Consider the following 20,589-nt stretch of genomic DNA (forward strand, 5'->3'; position numbering starts at 1 on the left):
CGAAGAAAACTTTCAGCTTGACGTTTGAGAAATGTCAAATGTTCCAAGTGTGTGTGCAAATCCGTGTAAATCTCTCAAAAAAGAAGGATTAAAAAAAATTCGAATTCTGCTTCGTTTGAGGCGATTTTTTTTTCTATGGAACATGATTTTCAGAAAAAATTCGCTTCGAGATCGCCGAAAATTCGATTTTTCAATTGAAAGGAATTCGACAACAGTCACTCACAAAATTATTGGGCCAAGTCTTTATCTCGCTTTCTTACGTTTCCTTACGTTTGTCAAAAAAAGTGTACGTAAGAAAAGCGTCATTGTGTGAGGTTACACAGATTTCCTATAGTTGAACTTTTCGCAGTTGTCAAAATCGACGGCAAAGCGTGATTGTGTTTCAGCTTTAATTAAGTCGGGACAAAATTAAAAGACGCAGACGGGGAAATAAACGTTTTGACCCAAACTAGAGTTACTGTGCTTATTTTCAGAAAAGAGAAAAGTGGATTGTCTCACTGTTTGCACTGTCTCACTGTTCGCACCTTTCCCCTACTTCGTTCCGTATTCAAATTAATTTAAAACGCCTGCCCTGTTAGAAATACAACACAATAAAGAATCTTAAAATGTTTGTTGAATGTTTGTGCATCAGTTGTATCCATTTATTTATTTCAATTTTATTTTAATTTTCTTATAATTAAGCGTTTTGACAGTAAGTTTTTTTGTTGTTGTTTTAATTTAAAGAATAAAAAATAAATTAATAAAAGCATTCAACTACCTGTATGTTAATATATTTTCCATGTTGAATATTTCTTCTTTTTTTTTTTTTTTGTTATTCTGTTAATTTTGATATAATCTTAAAGGTGTTTTTTTAATCAATCAAAAATAAACATACATACCTACTTACTTATAACATATTATATTTATTTATTTAAATATTATTTTATAACAATTACAATTTTGGTTTTGTTTTTTTTTTTTTTTTCTTTATTTTAATCATTAATTTGAGATTTAGTTTAATTTGTTTTGTTCTTGGTTTTTTTATTTGAGAAAGGGATTCTTAGAAATTTAATAGATTTTATTTTTTTTATCGCTTAAAGTTCGTTTTAAGTAGGCATAGGAATAATTTTGGTTTGTTTTTTTTTTTTTTTGTTTATTTTTTTTTTATTAAGTAAATTTTTGGATATAGTATTTTTGTTAAGAATATCTACAATATTATTTCTCTTCTATATGGATGGGATTTAAATATTTGTTTTTTTTTTGAAAATAAGAAAAATCAGTATAATTAAGATTAACAAAACTTTTTTACTCAATCATGTTATTTGTTTTTGATTTATTTTTCGGGTTTTTACACTTGACTATAAAAATAATATTTGTATGCAAATTATGATCATTATAAAATACTTAAGACTTTGCAGTATCTTATTTTATGTCTTTCCTGAAAAGAATTAAATAAACAATCAACTATTTCAAAATTTGAGCAAAATAAAACATCACTGACTCCACTGATTTGTTGTTGTTCTAATTTTTTTTATTATTGCAAAGTTTTAAACTATTTGTTTGCACTATTTAATTCAAAATAATGGAACGATATCCTTATCCTTTTGATATAAAAAAAACTGCAGTTTTCGTAAGCGTCAACATCAAAACAACATCTACAAAAAATTTTTTAAAAAATCACCTCTTGAACGGCAAAATTCACCATTGACTAGAATACTCGAACTAAAACAGTCATTAAAAATTATTCTATCTCACAAAACAGACTTAATTTAAAAAGCAATACCTGGAAAACCATTAATCAAAGTTTATTGTATAACACAAGTTTACAAAAAATAAAAATAAATAAATACAAAAACATTTTAATTTAAATTTAAATCATTTTAGTTTCACAAAAAAATTGTATTTATATTAATGCAGTCAAAAAATAAATAAATCTACTTAGTATATTTGTTTTGTATTTGAAATACTTAATTTAAAAAAAAAACTAACACAATATTATTTACTAATAATTGAAAACTAGCGGAAGCTTTTGAAAAGTTTTTCATAATATTTTTCTTAAACACACATGAATCATCAGAAAAAGCATGTAACTGATAAGTAATTTTAACTTTCATACGAGCAGGGTTGTAAAAACTAAATTTAAATAATCATTTTTATCAAAAAAAACAAAACCGACTTCCATGGATCAAAAATGGGTTTTATTGTTTTTCTAATAGTTCCCATGGCTAAAACTGAACGAAAAAAAAAATACAGTCGGTATTTTTTTTTTTTCCAATGTAGGAAATTTTTTTATTTGGAATAAATTTTTTTTAATGCAATAAAATTTTATTTTCAATGCATTTTTTTTCATTTGCAGTAAAATATTAGTACTTGCAATAAATGTTTTTTTTTTCAAGGCAAATATTATTCAGTTTTAATAAATTTTTTTGTCTGCAAGTTTTTTTTTTAATGCAAATCTTTTTTTATTTGTAATAAATATTTTTTTTTATTTGTAATGGAGAATAAATGCATTAAAAATAAAATAATTTTTTTACTACCTTGCATACGAGAACACGTAAGCTTGATATCTTTATTTAAAGTACAAGTCTCATTTGAAATGAAAAAGGCAAAAAATAAATAATTTAAATTTTCAATTTGTATCACAAAATGTTTGTCATTACAATTTTTCTTGTGTTTTTTTATGATTTTCTTCTCGATTTTCTTCTTTTAAATTCATTTTAACTTTAGAGACAAAAATAAATTTAATTTTTTTTTTTTTTTTTTTTAGTTTTTAGAACAATTTATCATAGAAGAGGTATAACTTTTTAAACTTTTCAGTTTTTTTTTTTTTAATTTTTAAAACATTTTTTTTTTTTTATTTATTTTTAAAAATTTGTTTAATCAAACTTTGATGATCCCTTATAATTACCTGCCAAACAATTATTTATAAATGAACAAACACAATGAATGTACTGCTGAGGATATTTTGTATAGATTTTGACATGTTCAGCATCTTCGAAACATATTTTCGAAACATCGACGCCACGTTGTTCACGGTATTTTGCAAAATTTTCAATATCCTAGAAAGAAAAAAGAAAATTGGATTAAGAGAAGAACAGAATAGTTGTTATTTAAACAGAATTTAAACCAAATTTAATTATCTGAGCTTTCATTCTGTGAGCTTGTAATCTTCCCAACTAACTATTTATCTTCTATTAAGCTTTACAGCAGCTACAGAATATCTTTAAGACCTTATAGAAGCAAAAATTGTCAGTCGGGTTTAAAATAAAAAAAACTAACCTCATATGGTATGACAACATCTCCTTTTGAATACATAAACAGTTGAGGAAATTGATTTGGTTCGTTTTTCAAATCATTAAAAGGATTTGTTTGCGAGGGCTCAGTTTTCACAAAGAGACTTTTAAATGCTGTATAGGTTTCCTAAAATTTGAGAAAATTCGCATTAAAAAAAAATTATTAATTTAATTTTACATTAAAAATGTATTAATTTACCTCAACAAACCACATAAAGCTCAATGTCAAGGTAATAAAAACTGCTGCCAAACAATTACATTTCCTTTTTTCTCTGCCATAAATAGCTGTAACTGCTCTAAACAAACCCAACATCCGTCGTTCTCCAGGTGCAGAATCGAATATCATTCCACGTATCTGGATCGGATTTTTGTTGTTTCTAATTGCTAGAGATATGTGCTGATACAAATAGGCACCACCATTTGAAAAGATGTGAAATATTAAAGGATGTGAATCGAAATTCATGTCGTGGATTAGTTTAAGAATTTTCTCTCCAATTGGTTTCATGGCGGTGCGTTTCCAGAATAGTGTTTCCACAGGTGCTGTGTAACGGACTGTTATTAAGCTGAAATGTAAAATTATGTTATATTACTTATAAGGTTATTATAATTTTTGTATTATTGACTAAAATTCAGTCAAATATTTTTAAATTAATTTTATTAAAAAAAAAAAAATTAGTTAAAACTTTAAATTTGTTATTAAAATTAAAAACTATCTTTCTTAATATTTTTATCCCCCAAACCAAATACGCAATTTAATATCTTGAATGATAAAAATGTTTGGAAACATTTGTTTTTAATTGTGGAAACCGTTTTTAAAAGAAAAGATGTTTTAGAAATATAAAAAAAATTTTAAAAAATGTAAAGCCATTAAAAAGAAAATATAAATCAACACAAATAGCAATACAATTTAAAGAAATTTATTGGTTTGTTTTCAAAAAATTCAATTAAAACAAAATATTTTTTTTTTAAATTGACTTTTTTTTAACTAAACGCCCTACAAAAAAGCTCTTATAGGTTAAAAAAATTTGTCTTTTTTAAAAACAGACAAAATTTCGAATTTCAGCTAGAACCGTTTTCAAGAAAATTGTATAAACACGAAATCGTTTTACAGTTTTGTACAGTAAATGCGCCAAAAATTCGGGGTGCATCACAAAAATCATGATTTAGTAAAAAACTTAACAAAATAGTTAACAATCTGTAAGCCTCACATTTTACCCTTTTACCGTTCTTGAAATGATTTCAATTTCTGTTGATCGGAGAGAGTCTAAGAAACAAATATTTATCTTAAAAAAAAATTAAGTAACTTACAAAAAAGATAGAGATGAACAAAATTTCAGAAGTCAGTTCTTTTTGCATGTTTTGACTTTAACCTAGGACATGAAATATTCTATATTTGAGCCGTTTTTTTTTTTTTTTTTAAATTGGCTTAAGTCCACTTTTGAAAAAAAAAATGAGTTAGTGGTAAATTATTGTTTTATGAAAAACAAGCCCAAAACAGCATTATTATTATTGTTTTTACATGCTCTTTAGAGTAAGAACTTTCACAGTGAGCCTGAACAAGTTTAAGGTTGACCTAAAATGACGACAAAAACTAAAAATGAGGCTTTGTTCCTGAAGGTCTCAGCAATAATAATCCGTTTTTATCAAAATCGGATTAGCTTCCTTTTTCGAGATACCCCCCATAAACGTGTTTTTTTTTCAAAAATTCATATCAGAACAAGGTTCGAGTATGATTACTTGGGCGCCGAGAATTGAAAACGGTTTTTTTTTGTAGAGGTATTCAATACAATCATTTTTTGTTATGGGAGGGGCCGCCCATGCCCCCCCCCCCCCTTTAGGCGGGAGAAGCAATTTTCTAAAAAACTACTAAAAAAATATTAAAAAACATCGGCAAGACTTACAGTTATCAATGATACCTTTTTCAAAAGCTAGAAATGTACACTTAATTTTAAATTTTAAATCAAGTTAATTTAATCAGTTGCTTTCGAAATAATCGATTTCAAAGTCAACATTTGTGAAAAATAAGTATGAAAAAATACCTTGAGTACTTTTTTTGTCAAGACTATGGATATTAATACGGGTTTAATCGATAAATGTAAACTATACCTCAATAAATTCCTTATCAAATACTGAAAACCATATAATGTTATTAAGCCTTCTAGTTTTTTGTGAAAATTGAAAAATAGCGGAGGTACCCCCGCTAAAATCGTTTTTTTTTTTAACCTGATTTTCTCCCAAAATATTTGCATAATTTCAACGAATTTTTTTAAACAAAAACATTTTTATAATTTTTATATAAATCAATTAAAGTTTGAAAAAAAAAATAATTTTTGGATCTAAAATAAAATTTTAAATTTGATTTTTCGAATACGAGACATTGAATTATGTTGAAATTTTTGTTTTAGGTGTTGATTAATAGTTCCTACTAAATGGCATACAAATTTTATTAAAAAATTTCAAAACATAAAACGATTTTAAAAATTTTTTTCTAAAAATGCATCTTTATAGACGAAATTAAACTGTATACTTTTTTGGAGCTCTATTTCATTTTATTTGAAGAGTTGTTTTTATCTTTTTAAGAACGAATTTTATGTTTTTTTTTTATTTTTAAATTTTATTTTCATATACAATTAACAAATTTGTATAAATAAGTTTTAAAATTTTTTACCATTTTGAATTCCAAGAGCAAGTACGTGCGGCTAGTCGTGCAATTTATGTATTTTTAAAAAATGTCTAATTTAAATTTAATTTTTTTATCTTTTATAATTTGTATTATTAATGAAAGCCGTATAAGTCCATTTGGGAATAAAAACCGTTAACTTTCTTTGGGAATTTTAATGAAAAATTTAACATGCTAATAATCTAAAATATGCATCACCTGAATTTCGTCTAACATTTAGCAATATTTTTTTTTTAAACGCTAACACTTAAATATCTCCAAACATGAAATAATAGAGTTTTACCATTTTCGAAATACAACAGCTCATTTAAAAAACAAAGAATTCTAATCATATGAAGAAGAACTTGTTAACTTCAATTAGGTACTGCATATTACTTTAATTTTCTTTTCAATATTTGATAGATATTTGAAATTATTAAAAAAAATTCAATGCTTAACAACCTTAACAACAGACAAAACGAAAACAAAAAAAATACATTCCAAATCATTTGACTTAGTGCAAGAGAGCTTGTCAACCCTAATGATTGTTATCTCCATAACCTCTTTTGTTGTGGTTACCTTGTGGCCCACAATCAACCCCCTTTTTGCACAATCTCCTCTATTAAAAATTACAGAATTGTTTCATGAATTTAGTGAACAAACTGCAAAAAAAAAACGTAGACTTGCAAAAATCGATAATAACCAATTAGAGATAAGTTAATATTGTAACCTTCATGAGTAGTATCTTTAACCTTTTTTGTTTTGATATAAACAAAAAAAAAATGAGAGTAACTAATAAAGAGTGTTATCGCTTCATAATTAAATCCTATATCCCATCTGTAAAAGTCTACACCAGACTCAGAAAAAATAAATCGATAAAATTACCACAACTTACCCTCGATCTTCATAAATTTTGGAATATTTCATCAAATAACGATCCTGACAACCGGCCCACCCTAACAGCATTACAATAGGAACATTTGTCTCCTTATAGACGAACACAAAATCCGATTCGGCCGATTCAATTTCCTTCTTAAAGTGTGGAGTTGGAAATTTAATAAAATATTCCAAAGAATCCTCAGGATGCAGGTTTGATGATGATGATTGGTCATGTTGTTGTTGTTGTTGGGAACTCTGTCGATGAACCATAGCTCCTGAATTTCCTCCTCCATTATTACTACCGCCATTGCCGCTGCCAGTACCACTACCGGATCTTGATGGTGAGCCACTCGAAGAGGTTCCTCCCTTTTGATAGTATCCCGTCGAAGATTGAGTTGTTCGTCGGGGATTTGTTGATGAGGAACCATAGGGATTACCGTGATCCATGTATGATGATGAATTACCATGAGAAGTCATAGTTTTTTTTTTTTTTTATTTGTTTTTTATTAATTTTTAAATTTATTATTTAAGGATATTATTGAATTTTTCAAGGATCACAGAACGAGAGAGGTTAATTGATTTTTTTTGTGCTTTGACAACCGGTGCGGGGTTTTCTATTTGGAAAATTCAAGGATATTCACGCGAATATAAAAGGATTGATTTTTTTTCGGTCAACTTTTTTTTTAGTTTTATTCTCTTTCTCTCTTCCACTGTCCACAATGGAAGAAAGTTCCTCAAAAAAAAAAGGACACCACACGAATATTTCTTAAAAATTTATAATTTCTGTTTATATTTGTTTAAATATCCTTTTTTAGTTTATTCAGTTGGGCGGCAGGTATTCAATGCGGCGATGGCGGTAGACTTATCCATTGCGAGACAAATGAACGAGTGAGGACAGAAAAGCTTAAATTAATTTTTTGTTATCCCAGGTGTCAAGTGGATTTTCACCAGAATTTTTGTCTTTGATTTCGTTATTTCCTGGTTATTCGGTGGACATGCGTAGATTATAGTAGAAAGGATTTTTTCTTGTATTCACTTAAAGATAGATAAATAGAGACAGCTGGTGGGTGGTAAACATTTATACGAATAATTATGTGATAGAGAGAGGATAAAATTAGATATGAAAATTATAATAAAAGAGAATATTGGTGAATGAATTTATTAAAGAGAGGAAGAGAGAGAATAAAGGAAATAGTAATAAAGGAAGTTATAAAAGGAAAAAGTAGAAAATTAAATTTTCATTGTCTTAGGTTATGTAAACGAAGCAAAACGGAAAATTGTATTAGGAATAAAATTTATTGAGCATCAAGGGATACTGGGGCGTATGAGTGATTTTTTGTTTTGTTATATATCTATAGCCTGGGAGGTAGCGTTGGATTTGTAAACGTACAACCATTATAAAACCCTTAATTATTTTATAAAAATTTCGTGTTTCATAACAAACGAATTATTATACGTTTTATTGTAAATAAATAAATGGACCGGTAGCTGGCATATCATTCATTAATTCATTTATTCACTTACTATATAAAAAAAAAACTTGTTTGCATATGTTTTGAACTAGGAAAAGCCGTTGATACATGCCGAGGGCCTATCCGAGTTAAAAGACTTGCAGTTGCAAAAAAAAAGTTAGTTTTGTTGACCCGTTTAACAATTTAAGGTCAATTAAAAAATTATTTTTTTTTTTTTTTTGTTTTGTGTGCTGGAACTCGAATCCGAAGTCACTCGATAGATTTGGAGGATTTTTTTTTAAATGCATAATAAAATAAAATATCTGCTTCCGAATGTATAATACGAGTATTTCGAAATATTTCGATTGCAAATAATTCAGCAAACAGACCTCAAAGAATCTTTTGGTTTTCGGCTATGAATAGAGTTTAAAGAGACCTTTCTTTTGATGTCTCACTCGATAGATTTGGAGGAATTTTTTTAAAATGCATTATTTTTTGTTGAAAATCCGAAAAAAATAAATTTTTTATTTTTTTACATAAATAGATTGGCCTGTTCATTGTGAACTCGTATGTGTGAACCAAAACTTTTTTCGAGACTTTGATCCGAAAATATCTGGGGTGGAATTACGTCACACGATTACGATCATACACGTTAACGTTTTGACTATTTCTGTCTCGATTTCATTAATAGAAAACGATAGGGACACTAGCAACCATTCGTTAACGAACGTATGCCGTAATTCGACCCCTGCTTCCGAATGTAATACGAGTATTTGGAAATGTTTCGATTACAAATAATTCAGCAAACAGACCTCCAAGAATCTTTTGGTTTTCGACTATGAATAGAGCTTAAAGAGACCTTTCTTTTGATGTCTCACTCGATAGATTTGGAGGAATTTTTTTAAAATGCATAATTTTTTGGCAAGGGGTTAACCTTGATTTTTTGTTGAAAATCCGAAAAAAATAAATTTTTAATTTTTTTACATAAATAGATTGGCCTGTTCATTGTGAACTCGTATCTGTAAACCAAAACTTGTTTCGAGACTTTGATCCGAAAATATCGATATCGAAAATAATTCGACCCCTGCTTCCGAATGTAATACGAGTATTTGGAAATGTTTCGATTACAAATAATTCAGCAACCAGACCTCCAAGAATCTTTTGGTATTTTGCCTCCGAAAGTAAGAAAAAAAATATTTCAGTTCTTCAGTATCAAACTTTACCAAATTGATATTTTTTTAATTCTAGGATTTCCGAACAATTCACATAGGTGTTGTTTTATTGTTTCTACACAGTTACTGAGTCCTTTCTGAAACTGGTAGTAGGTTCAAATTTAATATCTCAAAAGAGAACAAATTAATAAGGCAAATTATTTAGAAGGTTTTAAAAAGTTGCGAGGCGCTCTCGAAATATTTCCCAAACAAAATTTTTAAAAAAGGTGTTTAAGTAAACCGATAGCCTTAGAATATTTCCAATCAATAAAATACCATAGTTACATTTTTTCCATCTATCCATTTATCATTTATTTAGTATATATTTTTTTTTTATTTCAAATTTAAAGACACATTTATAAAATCTCTATTAATACATAATAATAATATCCGTAAAACATAATATTTTTTAAAATTAATTTTATTATTCTCTTTTTTTGTTTTTTTTTTTTTTTTGTTATTATTATATTTTATTTGTTATGTGAGATTAATAAAATTTTATTGTTTTTTTGTTTTAATTCAGCGATTGAACTTAATAAGAAAAAAATACAAAGTAGTAATAATAATTTTTAATCATATATATGTATGTAATTAGTTATAACAAATTGGTATTATTTTTCTTATTATTTTTTGGTTTAAAGCAGTAATAAAAAAAAAAATAATAATAACAAGACATCTTCGGAATGTGATTCGAAATGAACAAAATCACCAAAATTATTTATATTATAAAATGTATACTTTGGTTTTAGTTATATTTATTAGATTTTTTAATTCTTAAAAACTATAAACTGTTAAAACAAATAAAAAAACAAAAAATAAACGTTTTTTTATAAGAAATTGAGTATAAATAAAAAAAATTGTCTCAGTTCTTTTCTTGTTTTTGTTTAAAAAAAAAAGTCAAAACGATCCAAATCACCAAATGAAACAAACAAAAATGAGATACAAAATTGAAAAAAAAAAAAATAAAAATAAAAATTATAAAAAATCAGTCCGCAAGCGTTTTTGATAAAATTTGTCACATTTGCCAATGACAATTATTATTTAAAAAAAAACAAATAAATAAAAATAAAATTATAATAAGAAAACACTGTGTTAGACAACTACGGCACCAGCCTCTGATCGACTGGTTGGAAGATCTGGACAATTTTTCCACGTATCCGATAGTGGATCGTAGCACTCGACGGCACTGATTGTAACCTGAGCGCGATAAAAATTCACTTCGCATGGCTGAAAGAAAAATTAGCAAAGTTATAATTTTTTTTAATTATATTTAACAAAAAATTCCCTACCTGATCACCACCAGCCACATAAAGTAACCCATCAGCAGCAGCTACAGCAGGAATAGCTCGACTCACCGACATTGGACTAACCGTTACCCATTTATCCTCATCGAAGCTATAACGTTCCACTGAACTCAACACATCTTGATGACTACTATTGCCACCAACAACATAAAGATAACGATCCAAAATCGCCACACCCATTTGACATCTAGCCATTTGCATGCGAGCCAAAGGAGTCCATTCCTTGGTCACGGGATTATAACTTGAAAAAAAGAAGGTTTTCATTTTAATTTTAAAAGAACAAAAACACATTAGAAAACTCTCTTTTTTTCACCTGATTAAATCGGGCAAATGCCTTGTAGTGGTAGTGCACCCTCCAACAATGTAAATCAATCCTTCGAAACTCACCACACCCATACTAAATCGAGCCTCTGGCATATCACCCATCATTGTCCAGGTGTCACTTTCAGGATCATAACACTCCATTGAGCCACCAATATCATCACCAATCCAACCGCCCACTGCCAGTAACTTCTGTCCGAGTGTACAGAGACCGAATTCACACCTAGGCACAATCATCGGTGCAATGGGACTCCAATTGTCATTCTGAGGATCGTATACTTCACCATTGGCCAGAATCTGGCTACCTCGTTCGCCTCCAATCACATATATCTTGCCGTTCAAGGCAGCCACACCGGGCAGGATTCTACCGATTTCCATTGGAGCGGTTTCGCTCCATTCACGACGGAATATATCAAATTTGGCAACAGTTTCGAATATACAATCAGCTGGATTCCATGTTCGTGGGGTTTCTCGACGAGAACCGCCAATTATGTAGATATTCTTTTTGGCAAGAAGTCTAGGACAAACACGCAGTGGAACTAATTGCCCCCGTTTGGAGGCAATATCACGACAAATCGAACGCAATGCGACCTTCATTGACATGTCACGACAATCTTTGAGGGCTTGATCGATAACTTTCACTGGCACCAATGCCAAACGGACATGGGAGAGTATATCGAAGACATAACATCGACGTTGAGTGACATCATGTTTAATCCAACGTAGGGCAGCTTGGAACACTTGGGATTCACTGTCGACACGTAGCATTTCAGAAGTTAGAAGCTGAGATAGCAGAGTTTGCGGTGTATCGAGGAATTCATCTTCAACGGAAATCTTTAAATAAAATGGAGTTAATTTAAACAAAAATATTTGATTTGTGCGAGCTTGAGACATCTTAAAATGTCAAGTATTTATCAAAAAGTATAATGGAATGGTTTAAAAAGAAAGACTACGCTCTACGCACGTCAATGACCAGAGAGAAAGAAAAACTAGGCTTCATTTTTTTAATGACGACTTCAGTTTCGAAAACACCATCCCTCTACTACTTTTACTGATTTATGACCATATCAAACCCAATTAACGTAACAGGATTACCCGCCAGCAAAACCAAGTCGTCAGCGTAGAGGAGTACCTTTATTAGATTTTACGTGAAGCTTAATCTTGTAAGTATGTTCACTTGTCAATAGAAAAGGTTTAGCTTATAAACGACAAAGATCACTGTTTTTCCTCTAAAAGGGTTTACAAAAAAAAAAAAACTTTCCGCAGCTACACTTTGAAAGCAGATATTTTTTTTTTAGTATGAAGAATATGAAAGAGGTACATATTAGAAAAACTGTTTTAGCAGTAAATGTATAGCTTTTTGGTTGTCTTGTTTTCAACAAGAAAACTATGACAGAAAAAGGACTTTTAAACAACACAAATACAAGTCTGATATTTTATGCAACACTAAAAGGATTGTTTTTAGTGATAATCCGTAAATCTGCCTCAAAATGAAAATTATTCATTGGTTACGTTTTTCTTCTTTACTACTTGAGTTCCTACCAAACTAACAATGTTTCCGTTTAAGTGACTACGTCGCAATTTTTAGTGGATTTTTTCAAAAGTTTAGTGACTTACATTTTTTTAATTTACTAGATAATTCTAATTAGGTACTATTCTAATGATTTTTTAAAAACATATTTTTATAAATATCACGCCTCTGATGAAAATCCTATAGATATAGATATTGACTTGATTTAAGTTAAATTAAAAACTATTTCTATTCTATTTCAGACATTATTTCTTTATTATATAAGGCTGAAATAGTTTTTTTGTTTGGCGATTCGCATTATATTACGGGGGATCAGTAACGTATAGGTATGATTTATTTTTAATTGATATTTAAAATATAGAAAATAATTTCTCTGGGTGGACGATCTCAATCTAAATTCCATACTAAGACATTGGGTTGCAAATTAATCTATGTAAGTTGAACTGACTACAAAGAAAATTTGAGTAATGACAAGGTGTCTCACAATAAGTCAACTGAAGAGTCCAAGTGAGCACCAACGGCACGAAACGTCAAATTTTTGTATGGACTAAAGGCTTTAAAAAGCTATATTAAATTTGTATATATGCATACGTTTACGAAAGGCAGTTTGGGGAAGGTATTGAAAAAGTGATCAAAAGGCCTTCAAAGAATTTTTGACTCAAGGAACCTACACATTACAAAAATATCTATGGTTAAGTTCATGACTTTTATCTAGAGCTTTGCTTGAAGTAAAGTATTAATTTATAAAATGCAAATCGTCGGTGAAACCAGAAAAGTGTGTAACTCCAAATTTTCTGAAAATTAGATTTGAATGCCATCTGTTAGACAAACCTAATATCTACCGTTCCTTAAACTCAGAATTCCCTTAAAGTTCATAGTTTTTATTTTATAAGCAAATTAGAAAATGAAAACTCATACAAATGCCTTCAAAACGATTTTGTTTTTTTGCTATCCTATAAAATTTGCTAAAATGGAGTTACACACTTTTCTGGTTTCACCGACGAAATGTCATAAAAAAAACTTAGGATGTCAACAAAATTCAACTTTATTTTGCCACAAGAACCAAAATATACATTACATGATTCGTTTATAATGAATAACTTATCATAAAAGCATAACCTCCAAAAGCAGACAAAATTATGTTTTTTTTTTAGTTTGATAACGGTAATATTTCAAAAAATGAAGGTCAATTAAATTTTTCTGACATCGGATTCGAGTTCTTGTGACAAAAACCTTCTTGACCAGTGTAATACAAAGATGCATAATATGCTCATGATATGGCAAGAATTGCATAAAAGACAGATACAATAAAACGATACAATGATCAGTTTGAAATTTCAAACTTTTTGCGTAAACTACAAATTGTTCAAACATTTTTTTGGTCACCCTGAGCTGAGTTAATATAATTTTTTAGAAACAAAAAAAAAATTTCCATAAATATACATAAAAAGAACGGTTGGCAAAATTAACCAAATTTAACTTTATACAGCAGTAACTTTCTTAAAAAAAATTGGAGAAAATTTGTTCATATTTAATTTTAAATATACACTGCGATTCACTTGAATAAAGGCACTTATTTTAGAAAAGAAAAAAGCAATTGCAGCTGTGGTTTGGTAACATAACAGATTTTCGGTTTCCAAAGATTAACTTATTACAAACAATACATATTGTAAAAACAAAAAAACCAAAAAACAGAAACCGTTTGGCTACTTTGGCAGGCTTTTAAATCTTGTAAAAACAATGAAAAAGCGTGGACAAAATTAGTTTTAGTATAAAAAACTGCAACTTTGTAATAATTTGTGTATTTTAACAAGAGCTACCATTAGGTACCACAGAAAATGCAAAAATAGAAGCTAACATTAAAAATGCACTTCTACTATGCACAGTCGTGAATGGTGTTGGTAAATACGCTAAATTTGTATGAGAATATTTTGAAATTAACGTAAACTAGTGATTTAATGTAAAAGTAAAGCATGAGGCACCTAGACAAAGAGCCAAGAGAAAAATAATTCAAAAGCTAGCTGCACGTTTCGTAAACGTTGGCTCTAAAATCAAACGAAAAGTGGTGTTTATTTGATGTTAGTGTGATGGTTTGTACCTTCACTGAAATTAAAAATGTGTACAATATTTAAAAAAGCTTCAAAATGCAGAATAAGACCGCTATTATGGTTAAATAAGGCAAAATAAAAAGTTCATTATTTACGGTTGCATTTGAAGAAAATAAAAATGGGGTGGTGAGTGGTTTTTGGATGGAAAACAAACCATCTAAAATGTTCCAGAACGATATTAGTCCTATTTCTTAGATTTAGAAAGGAGGTACATTTTTTGCATCAACCAACAAGGTCGTTAAAAAGGTCGCTAAAAAGTGTAATGGGAAACAATAGGAAGCTTTCGTTGTGGTTAGCACTATGGGTAAACAAACGTCATGAGCATTCCATAAGTTAAATGCTCGAAATCACATCGCAATAGAAATAAAACTGATTCATATTGGATCAAGACGAAAGTTCACTGGACTAGCCTTCATATTCATCGAATGTAAATGTTATGGAAAACTATAATTTCTTACTTTTTAAGATGTTACCAACCAACTTTAGTTCGTGATTGTGCACTGTGAAAATGCATTTCCAGTTCAATCTTCGATTTTCTTCTTTTTCGTGGTTAATAATAAAAGCTCTTGGTCCATATTTGTTTAAAATGCACAAATAATATCAACGCTTCACTTTTCTATACTAAAACCAGTTTGATCCACCGTTTTTCATCATTTTTTACTCGATTTGATAGCCTACCTTTTTTCTAGTGAACCACTGTGTTTTGTGAAAAGTTGCGAAAAAAAGCAACTTGAAGCCAGACGGTTTTTGTTTTGGCTTTTTGTTTTTGCAATATTGTTTGTTATAAATTGCTTTTTAAAATACCTAAACCTAGAATTTGGTAAGTTACCTTACCAATTGCGTTTTTCTTTTCTAAAATAAGTGACTTTATTCAAGTGAATCGCAGTGTACCTACTAATTTAAAAATAACATTACCTAAATTTTGGAAAATGATTTAAAAACTTTAAATATTAAAAATTAACTTACTGCTGGAAAATTCGAATGCACATAGTTCAATGCACTTTTGGCCAACGATACACAATTATGTGCCTCAGCAAAGCGCAATATACCCAATGCATTTGTCGAATGTAGCTCGCGACAAAGAAACTCACAACAACCCTCAACAACTTCGGGTAATTGAAGCATATCAGCTGCGGCCAGTAGCTCTTGGACATTTGTCTACAAAAAAAAGAAAACAAACAAAAAGAAAATAAATAAACTTTCTAATTGAAATTGAAGAAAATAGACTTGGACTTGGACAAACCTGAATAATTTCACATCGTCCAGTATAAATAAAATCTAACAAAATATGCAAAATATCTCCATCGATTGTATGGAGTATAACTGACTTCTGTTTGCCTTCATTCAAACCCAATTCCGGACGAAACATTGCCTCGAAATATGCACTTGCCGAACTGAGCACAGCTCGATGGGCATTAAATGTCGTCCCGCCAGCAATAATCTCCACATCACAGAATCGTGATTGTTCACGGAGTTTATTCAAATTAGCCAAAACCTTGAATGGAAATTGGGCATTCGAATACGGAGGTGGACGTCTCGAAGATTCTGTATTGGAATTGGGATCTCCATTAAGGAAATTGCCGCCACCTCCTCCGCCCCCGCCACCATCGGAATTACGACAAAATTCCTTGTGTAGTGAGTATGTCTTAAGTGGTGGCATATTGTCGTTGTTGCTAGTGTTTTGAGGTTCGTCGAAAATTTTGGTGGTAAAAAGTTTTTCAAGGATTTTCAATTGGAAATTTGTAGCACTTTTTGGGTGCAGTTTATTTAGTTGGTTTATAATAGACCACCCAACCACCACAAATATTCAATAGAACTTTTGATATTTTGTTTTTTTTTTTTGTTCGTCTTTTTTATATTCGATTTTTTCAAAGAAGACAAAATGCTTTGGTGGGCTCTTTTTCAACTCTTTTTATTTTTCTCTTCTCGGTTTTTGTGGTAAACCCACTGAATTAGAGATCACAGAATATATAGTTCACAAGGTTTGCAATTAAGATTTTCTTCTTAATTGATTTTAATTAAGTTGGAAAATATTTTCTGTGTGTACAAAAAAAAGATGAATTTTTATTTTCTTATTAGAAACGCCCATTAGTAGTACTCAACACTCAGAGCCAGCAGCAGATACATTACAGCTGATTTTTTTCTATCTTTTTTTCGATGGGAAATTTTTTGACAGAATTTTGACAGGGAAATTTGTTGATTGTTGGAGTGGGTGTTAGAAGGAGTAAGATATAGAAATGGAAATAAACAAATCGGTTGCGAAAAAGAGATAGGGAAGTTGAATGGTGGGTGGAATGTGAAATTAGGGATTTTTGTTGTTGTTTTTTAGTGATTGTTTTTAACAGGGTTGACAAAGAGAAATTAATTTCGTTTTCCAAAATTATGGGAGTGAATCACTCCTTTTTCGTGCAATTTTGGAATGTGTTCACGAAGAATTTGACAAGTGGAGTGATTTGACGTTTGCTTTGCATGTGTTTGTAATACGAAATAATGAATAAAATAATAGGTGTGTTTTTTTGTTTATCTATATAGATTTTGTGCAAAAAAACGACATCGGGATTTTTGAAATCCATGCAAACATTTGGCACCACTATTCATATACTTTGGCAGCTGTCTGTCAAAAATGTTGCTTTTGTTTTTTTTTTTATTTTAACTCCGAAGTGGGAAGGCCATTACATCCATGTTGGATGCAAACAAAAATTTTCATATGGCCATGGCATCCATGTTGGATTCAAAAAAATTGTTTTTTCACAAAAAACCAAAAATTATCTGTATATTCTTAGCTACATTTTAAGACCAAGACCATTAACATTAGTTGCGTCGTTCTTGTGTTATAAGCGTTTGAAGGTAGCCATATTGAATTTTTTTTCGATTTTTTAAAAATCAAATGTGAAAACTTTTTTATTTTTATTTCTAATTTTTCGAAAAAACTTTGGTAATTTTATATACATATCTGTTCAACAATCTTATCAGGATCCATTTAAGACTTTTATCTGAAAAGTGCATTGCGTATGTCTCGAGATATTTACATTTCAATGCAACCATGTCAAACAAATTTTTGATTATTTTTTTCTATGAGAGTTTTTTTCAAACCTCGTTTTCTCCGCTTTTTTTTTTGTTAATAGGTGTGTTTTTTTGTTTATCTATATAGATTTTGTGCAAAAAAACGACATCGGGATTTTTGAAATCCATGCAAACATTTGGCACCACTGTACATATACTTTGGCAGCTGTCTGTCAAAAATGTTGCTTTTGTTTTTTTTTTTATTTTAACTCCGAAGTGGGAAGGCCATTACATCCATGTTGGATGCAAACAAAAATTTTCATATGGCCATGGCATCCATGTTGGATTCAAAAAAATTGTTTTTTCACAAAAACCAAAAATTATCTGTATATTCTTAGCTACATTTTAAGACCAAGACCATTAACATTTGTTGCGTCGTTCTTGTGTTATAAGCGTTTGAAGGTAGCCATATTGAATTTTTTTTCGATTTTTTAAAAATCAAATGTGAAAACTTTTTTATTTTTATTTCTAATTTTTCGAAAAAACTTTGGTAATTTTATATACAATCTTATCAGGATCCATTTAAGACTTTTATCTGAAAAGTGCATTGCGTATATCTCGAGATATTAACATTTCAATGCAACCATGTCAAACAATTTTTTGATTATTTTTTTCTATGAGAGTTTTTTTCAAACCTCGTTTTCTCCGCTTTTTTTTTTGTTAATATTTTCAGATATTTTTGTATGAACACAACAAATAAAGTACCTTGGCACTACTGTTTTTATCGAGAGAAAGTAAAATCTAGATAATTATCTGGATTTTTCAAAAATCTATACAGATAAAGTTTTTGTTGTTTTTAACACGTAAATTGTTTTGATTTCAAAAATCTCGATGTCGTTTTTTTGCACAAAATCTATATAGATAAACAAAAAAACACACCTAATATTTTCAGATATTTTTGTATAAAGTACCTTGGCACTACTGTTTTTATCGAGAGAAAGTAAAATCTGGATAATTATCTGGATTTTTCAAAAATCTATACAGATAAAGTTTTTGTTGTTTTTAACACGTAAATTGTTTTGATTTCAAAAATCTCGATGTCGTTTTTTGCACAAAATCTATATAGATAAACAAAAAAACACACCTAATAACATAATCTTTTAAATTCACTTTTAGTGATTTTTTACAATAGGTACTTTATTGAATTTTTTTGTAAATAAATATAATTTCCTTCACAAAAAAAAGTTAAAACAACCACCCAACAATTTGACAAGCAGTCCATGAAGTCAAAGTGCCGGGCTACATGGTGATTTTTCAATCGCCTAACCAGTCAGTTTGTAGGCAAGAGGGGTGAGGATTTTCCTCTTTTTGACGTTTGTTCCTAGAAAATGTGAATTGGAACGTGATTGGGCACAACACTGTGTAGCCAGGCCCAAATGTAGAAGTATTGGTAATCACTCCGTCACTCCTTCAAAATTTTGGGAGTGAAGAATTCACTCCAAAAATTCACTCCTTTTTCAATTTTGGAATTTGAAATCACTCCTTTTTGGAGTGATTATATAGCTAGGAGTGGTCACTCCTTGAGTTTTGGAAAACGACATACCTAAGTGCCTGGCTACACAGTGATTTTTCAATCGATTGAAAAATCACATGCGGTGGCTACACACTATTGTGCCCAATCACGTTCCACTTTTACATTTTCTAGGAACAAACGTGAAAAATAGGAAAAATTTAGCAATGGAACTGTACTGCCCTCAGAAAATTCAGTTCCCTTCGTGAGCATCTTCCCCCTTCACTCCTCATCCCTCTTGCCTACAAACTCACTGCTTAGGCGATTGAAAAATCACCGTGTAGCCAGGCACTAACAATTTGTTTATCAGGTACGCAACTGAAATTAAATTTTCATTTTTCAGTACGCAGGGCAGTAACAATTTGGCTTGCATAAGGTCCATTCTTTTCTATTCGACAAGCTATAGTTTCTATAAGTTTAGTTTAAATACGCTTGATTATGCAAATGGTTCTTTTAACTTGTAAGTATGTAATATTTTTATCTTATAAGTATACATTGTTTTTTCTTCATAGTATGAAATATGTCTAATGCATTGGAAAAAAAAAATTGCGTTTCGAAGAGTGGTATCCATTACCTCCCTACTTTTCATTCATCTTTTATATGTTCGAGCTTGGTCTACTGGTATAGTGCTAGGTTGGTATGCGGAGGTAGGTACGTCCCGACAAACAATTTTGGTTCTATAAAGCTTTACAGATGCAATTGTTGCTTCTGTAAAGCATTATAGAAGCAAAAGTGTTAGTAAGGGTGGGATCGATTTTGGCCGGGCCATGTGAAACTAAGAAAATGTGTTCTTTTTCAGTTAGAATAATAATATTCCTACCATTTCCAAACAAGGAGAAAAAACAAAATTAAAATAAATAAAATAAAATAAAATAAAATAAAATAAAATAAAATAAAATAAAATAAACTAAAAGAAAATAAAAGAAAAGAAAAGAAAAGAAAAGAAAAGAAAAAAAAAAAGAAAAGAAAATAAAAGAAAAAAAAATAAAATAAAAAAAAAATAAAAGAAAATAAAATAAAACAAAAGAAAATAAAGAAAATGCAAAATAGAAAAAATCAAAAGAAAACAAAGATAATTAAATAAAATCTTTTTCTTTATGCATAAATTCAACATCTTATAACAACCTCTATAAGGCCTTATTATAATATCTTACGCAATTAATCCGGTTTTTGCATTAGATAAACCCTCTGCAGTTTACCTCCGTAGCGGCAATTTAGCAAAAAATTCAATCCTTGGATTTATGAAATTTAGAAAATTTTTCGTTTCGCTTCAGCTGCGT

At 29.5% G+C, this 20,589-nt stretch overlaps 2 protein-coding genes across 3 annotated transcripts; both read right to left on the minus strand.

Moving 5' to 3' along the window:
• Positions 1-1,286: 1,286 nt before the first annotated feature.
• Positions 1,287-7,776, minus strand: LOC129916296 (transmembrane protein 53). Of its 2 annotated transcripts, none has more exons than XM_055996156.1 (5): positions 6,827-7,776; positions 3,472-3,835; positions 3,259-3,399; positions 2,888-3,038; positions 1,287-2,210 (listed from the first exon to the last, which is right to left on the minus strand). In XM_055996156.1, exons 1-5 carry the CDS (start codon positions 7,285-7,287, stop codon positions 2,119-2,121), a joined length of 1,209 nt encoding a protein of 402 aa, XP_055852131.1. In that variant the 5' UTR covers positions 7,288-7,776; the 3' UTR covers positions 1,287-2,118. The 2 variants fall into 2 exon arrangements, with proteins under 2 accessions (XP_055852131.1, XP_055852132.1); XM_055996157.1 differs by lacking the exon at positions 1,287-2,210 and adding an exon at positions 2,566-2,700 and having other exon boundaries at positions 6,827-7,775.
• Positions 7,777-10,446: 2,670 nt separating this feature from the next.
• On the minus strand, positions 10,447-16,862 carry LOC129915609 (actin-binding protein IPP). The gene is made up of 5 exons (XM_055995228.1): positions 15,980-16,862; positions 15,703-15,894; positions 11,090-11,931; positions 10,762-11,017; positions 10,447-10,699 (listed from the first exon to the last, which is right to left on the minus strand). Exons 1-5 carry the CDS (start codon positions 16,394-16,396, stop codon positions 10,565-10,567), a joined length of 1,842 nt encoding a protein of 613 aa, XP_055851203.1. The 5' UTR covers positions 16,397-16,862; the 3' UTR covers positions 10,447-10,564.
• Between the last annotated feature and the right edge of the window lie 3,727 nt (positions 16,863-20,589).

This window comes from Episyrphus balteatus, chromosome 3, assembly GCF_945859705.1.
Source record: "Episyrphus balteatus chromosome 3, idEpiBalt1.1, whole genome shotgun sequence".
NCBI lineage: Eukaryota > Metazoa > Arthropoda > Insecta > Diptera > Syrphidae > Episyrphus > Episyrphus balteatus.

Excerpts from the sequence above, each read along its gene's own strand:
- LOC129916296 (XM_055996156.1), bottom strand. The coding sequence starts at position 7,287 with ATGACTTCTCATGGTAATTCATCATCATACATGGATCACGGTAATCCC. Across the intron at positions 3,836-6,826 it reads AAAATTTATGAAGATCGAGG|CTTAATAACAGTCCGTTACA; the intron begins GTAAGTTGTGGT and ends TTTACATTTCAG. Across the intron at positions 2,211-2,887 it reads TATAAATAATTGTTTGGCAG|TTTTAGCCATGGGAACTATT; the intron begins GTAATTATAAGG and ends TTTTTCGTTCAG.
- LOC129915609 (XM_055995228.1), bottom strand. The coding sequence starts at position 16,396 with ATGCCACCACTTAAGACATACTCACTACACAAGGAATTTTGTCGTAAT. Across the intron at positions 11,932-15,702 it reads TGCATTCGAATTTTCCAGCA|ATTTCCGTTGAAGATGAATT; the intron begins GTAAGTTAATTT and ends TTTTATTTAAAG. Across the intron at positions 11,018-11,089 it reads CATTTGCCCGATTTAATCAG|TTATAATCCCGTGACCAAGG; the intron begins GTGAAAAAAAGA and ends CTTTTTTTCAAG.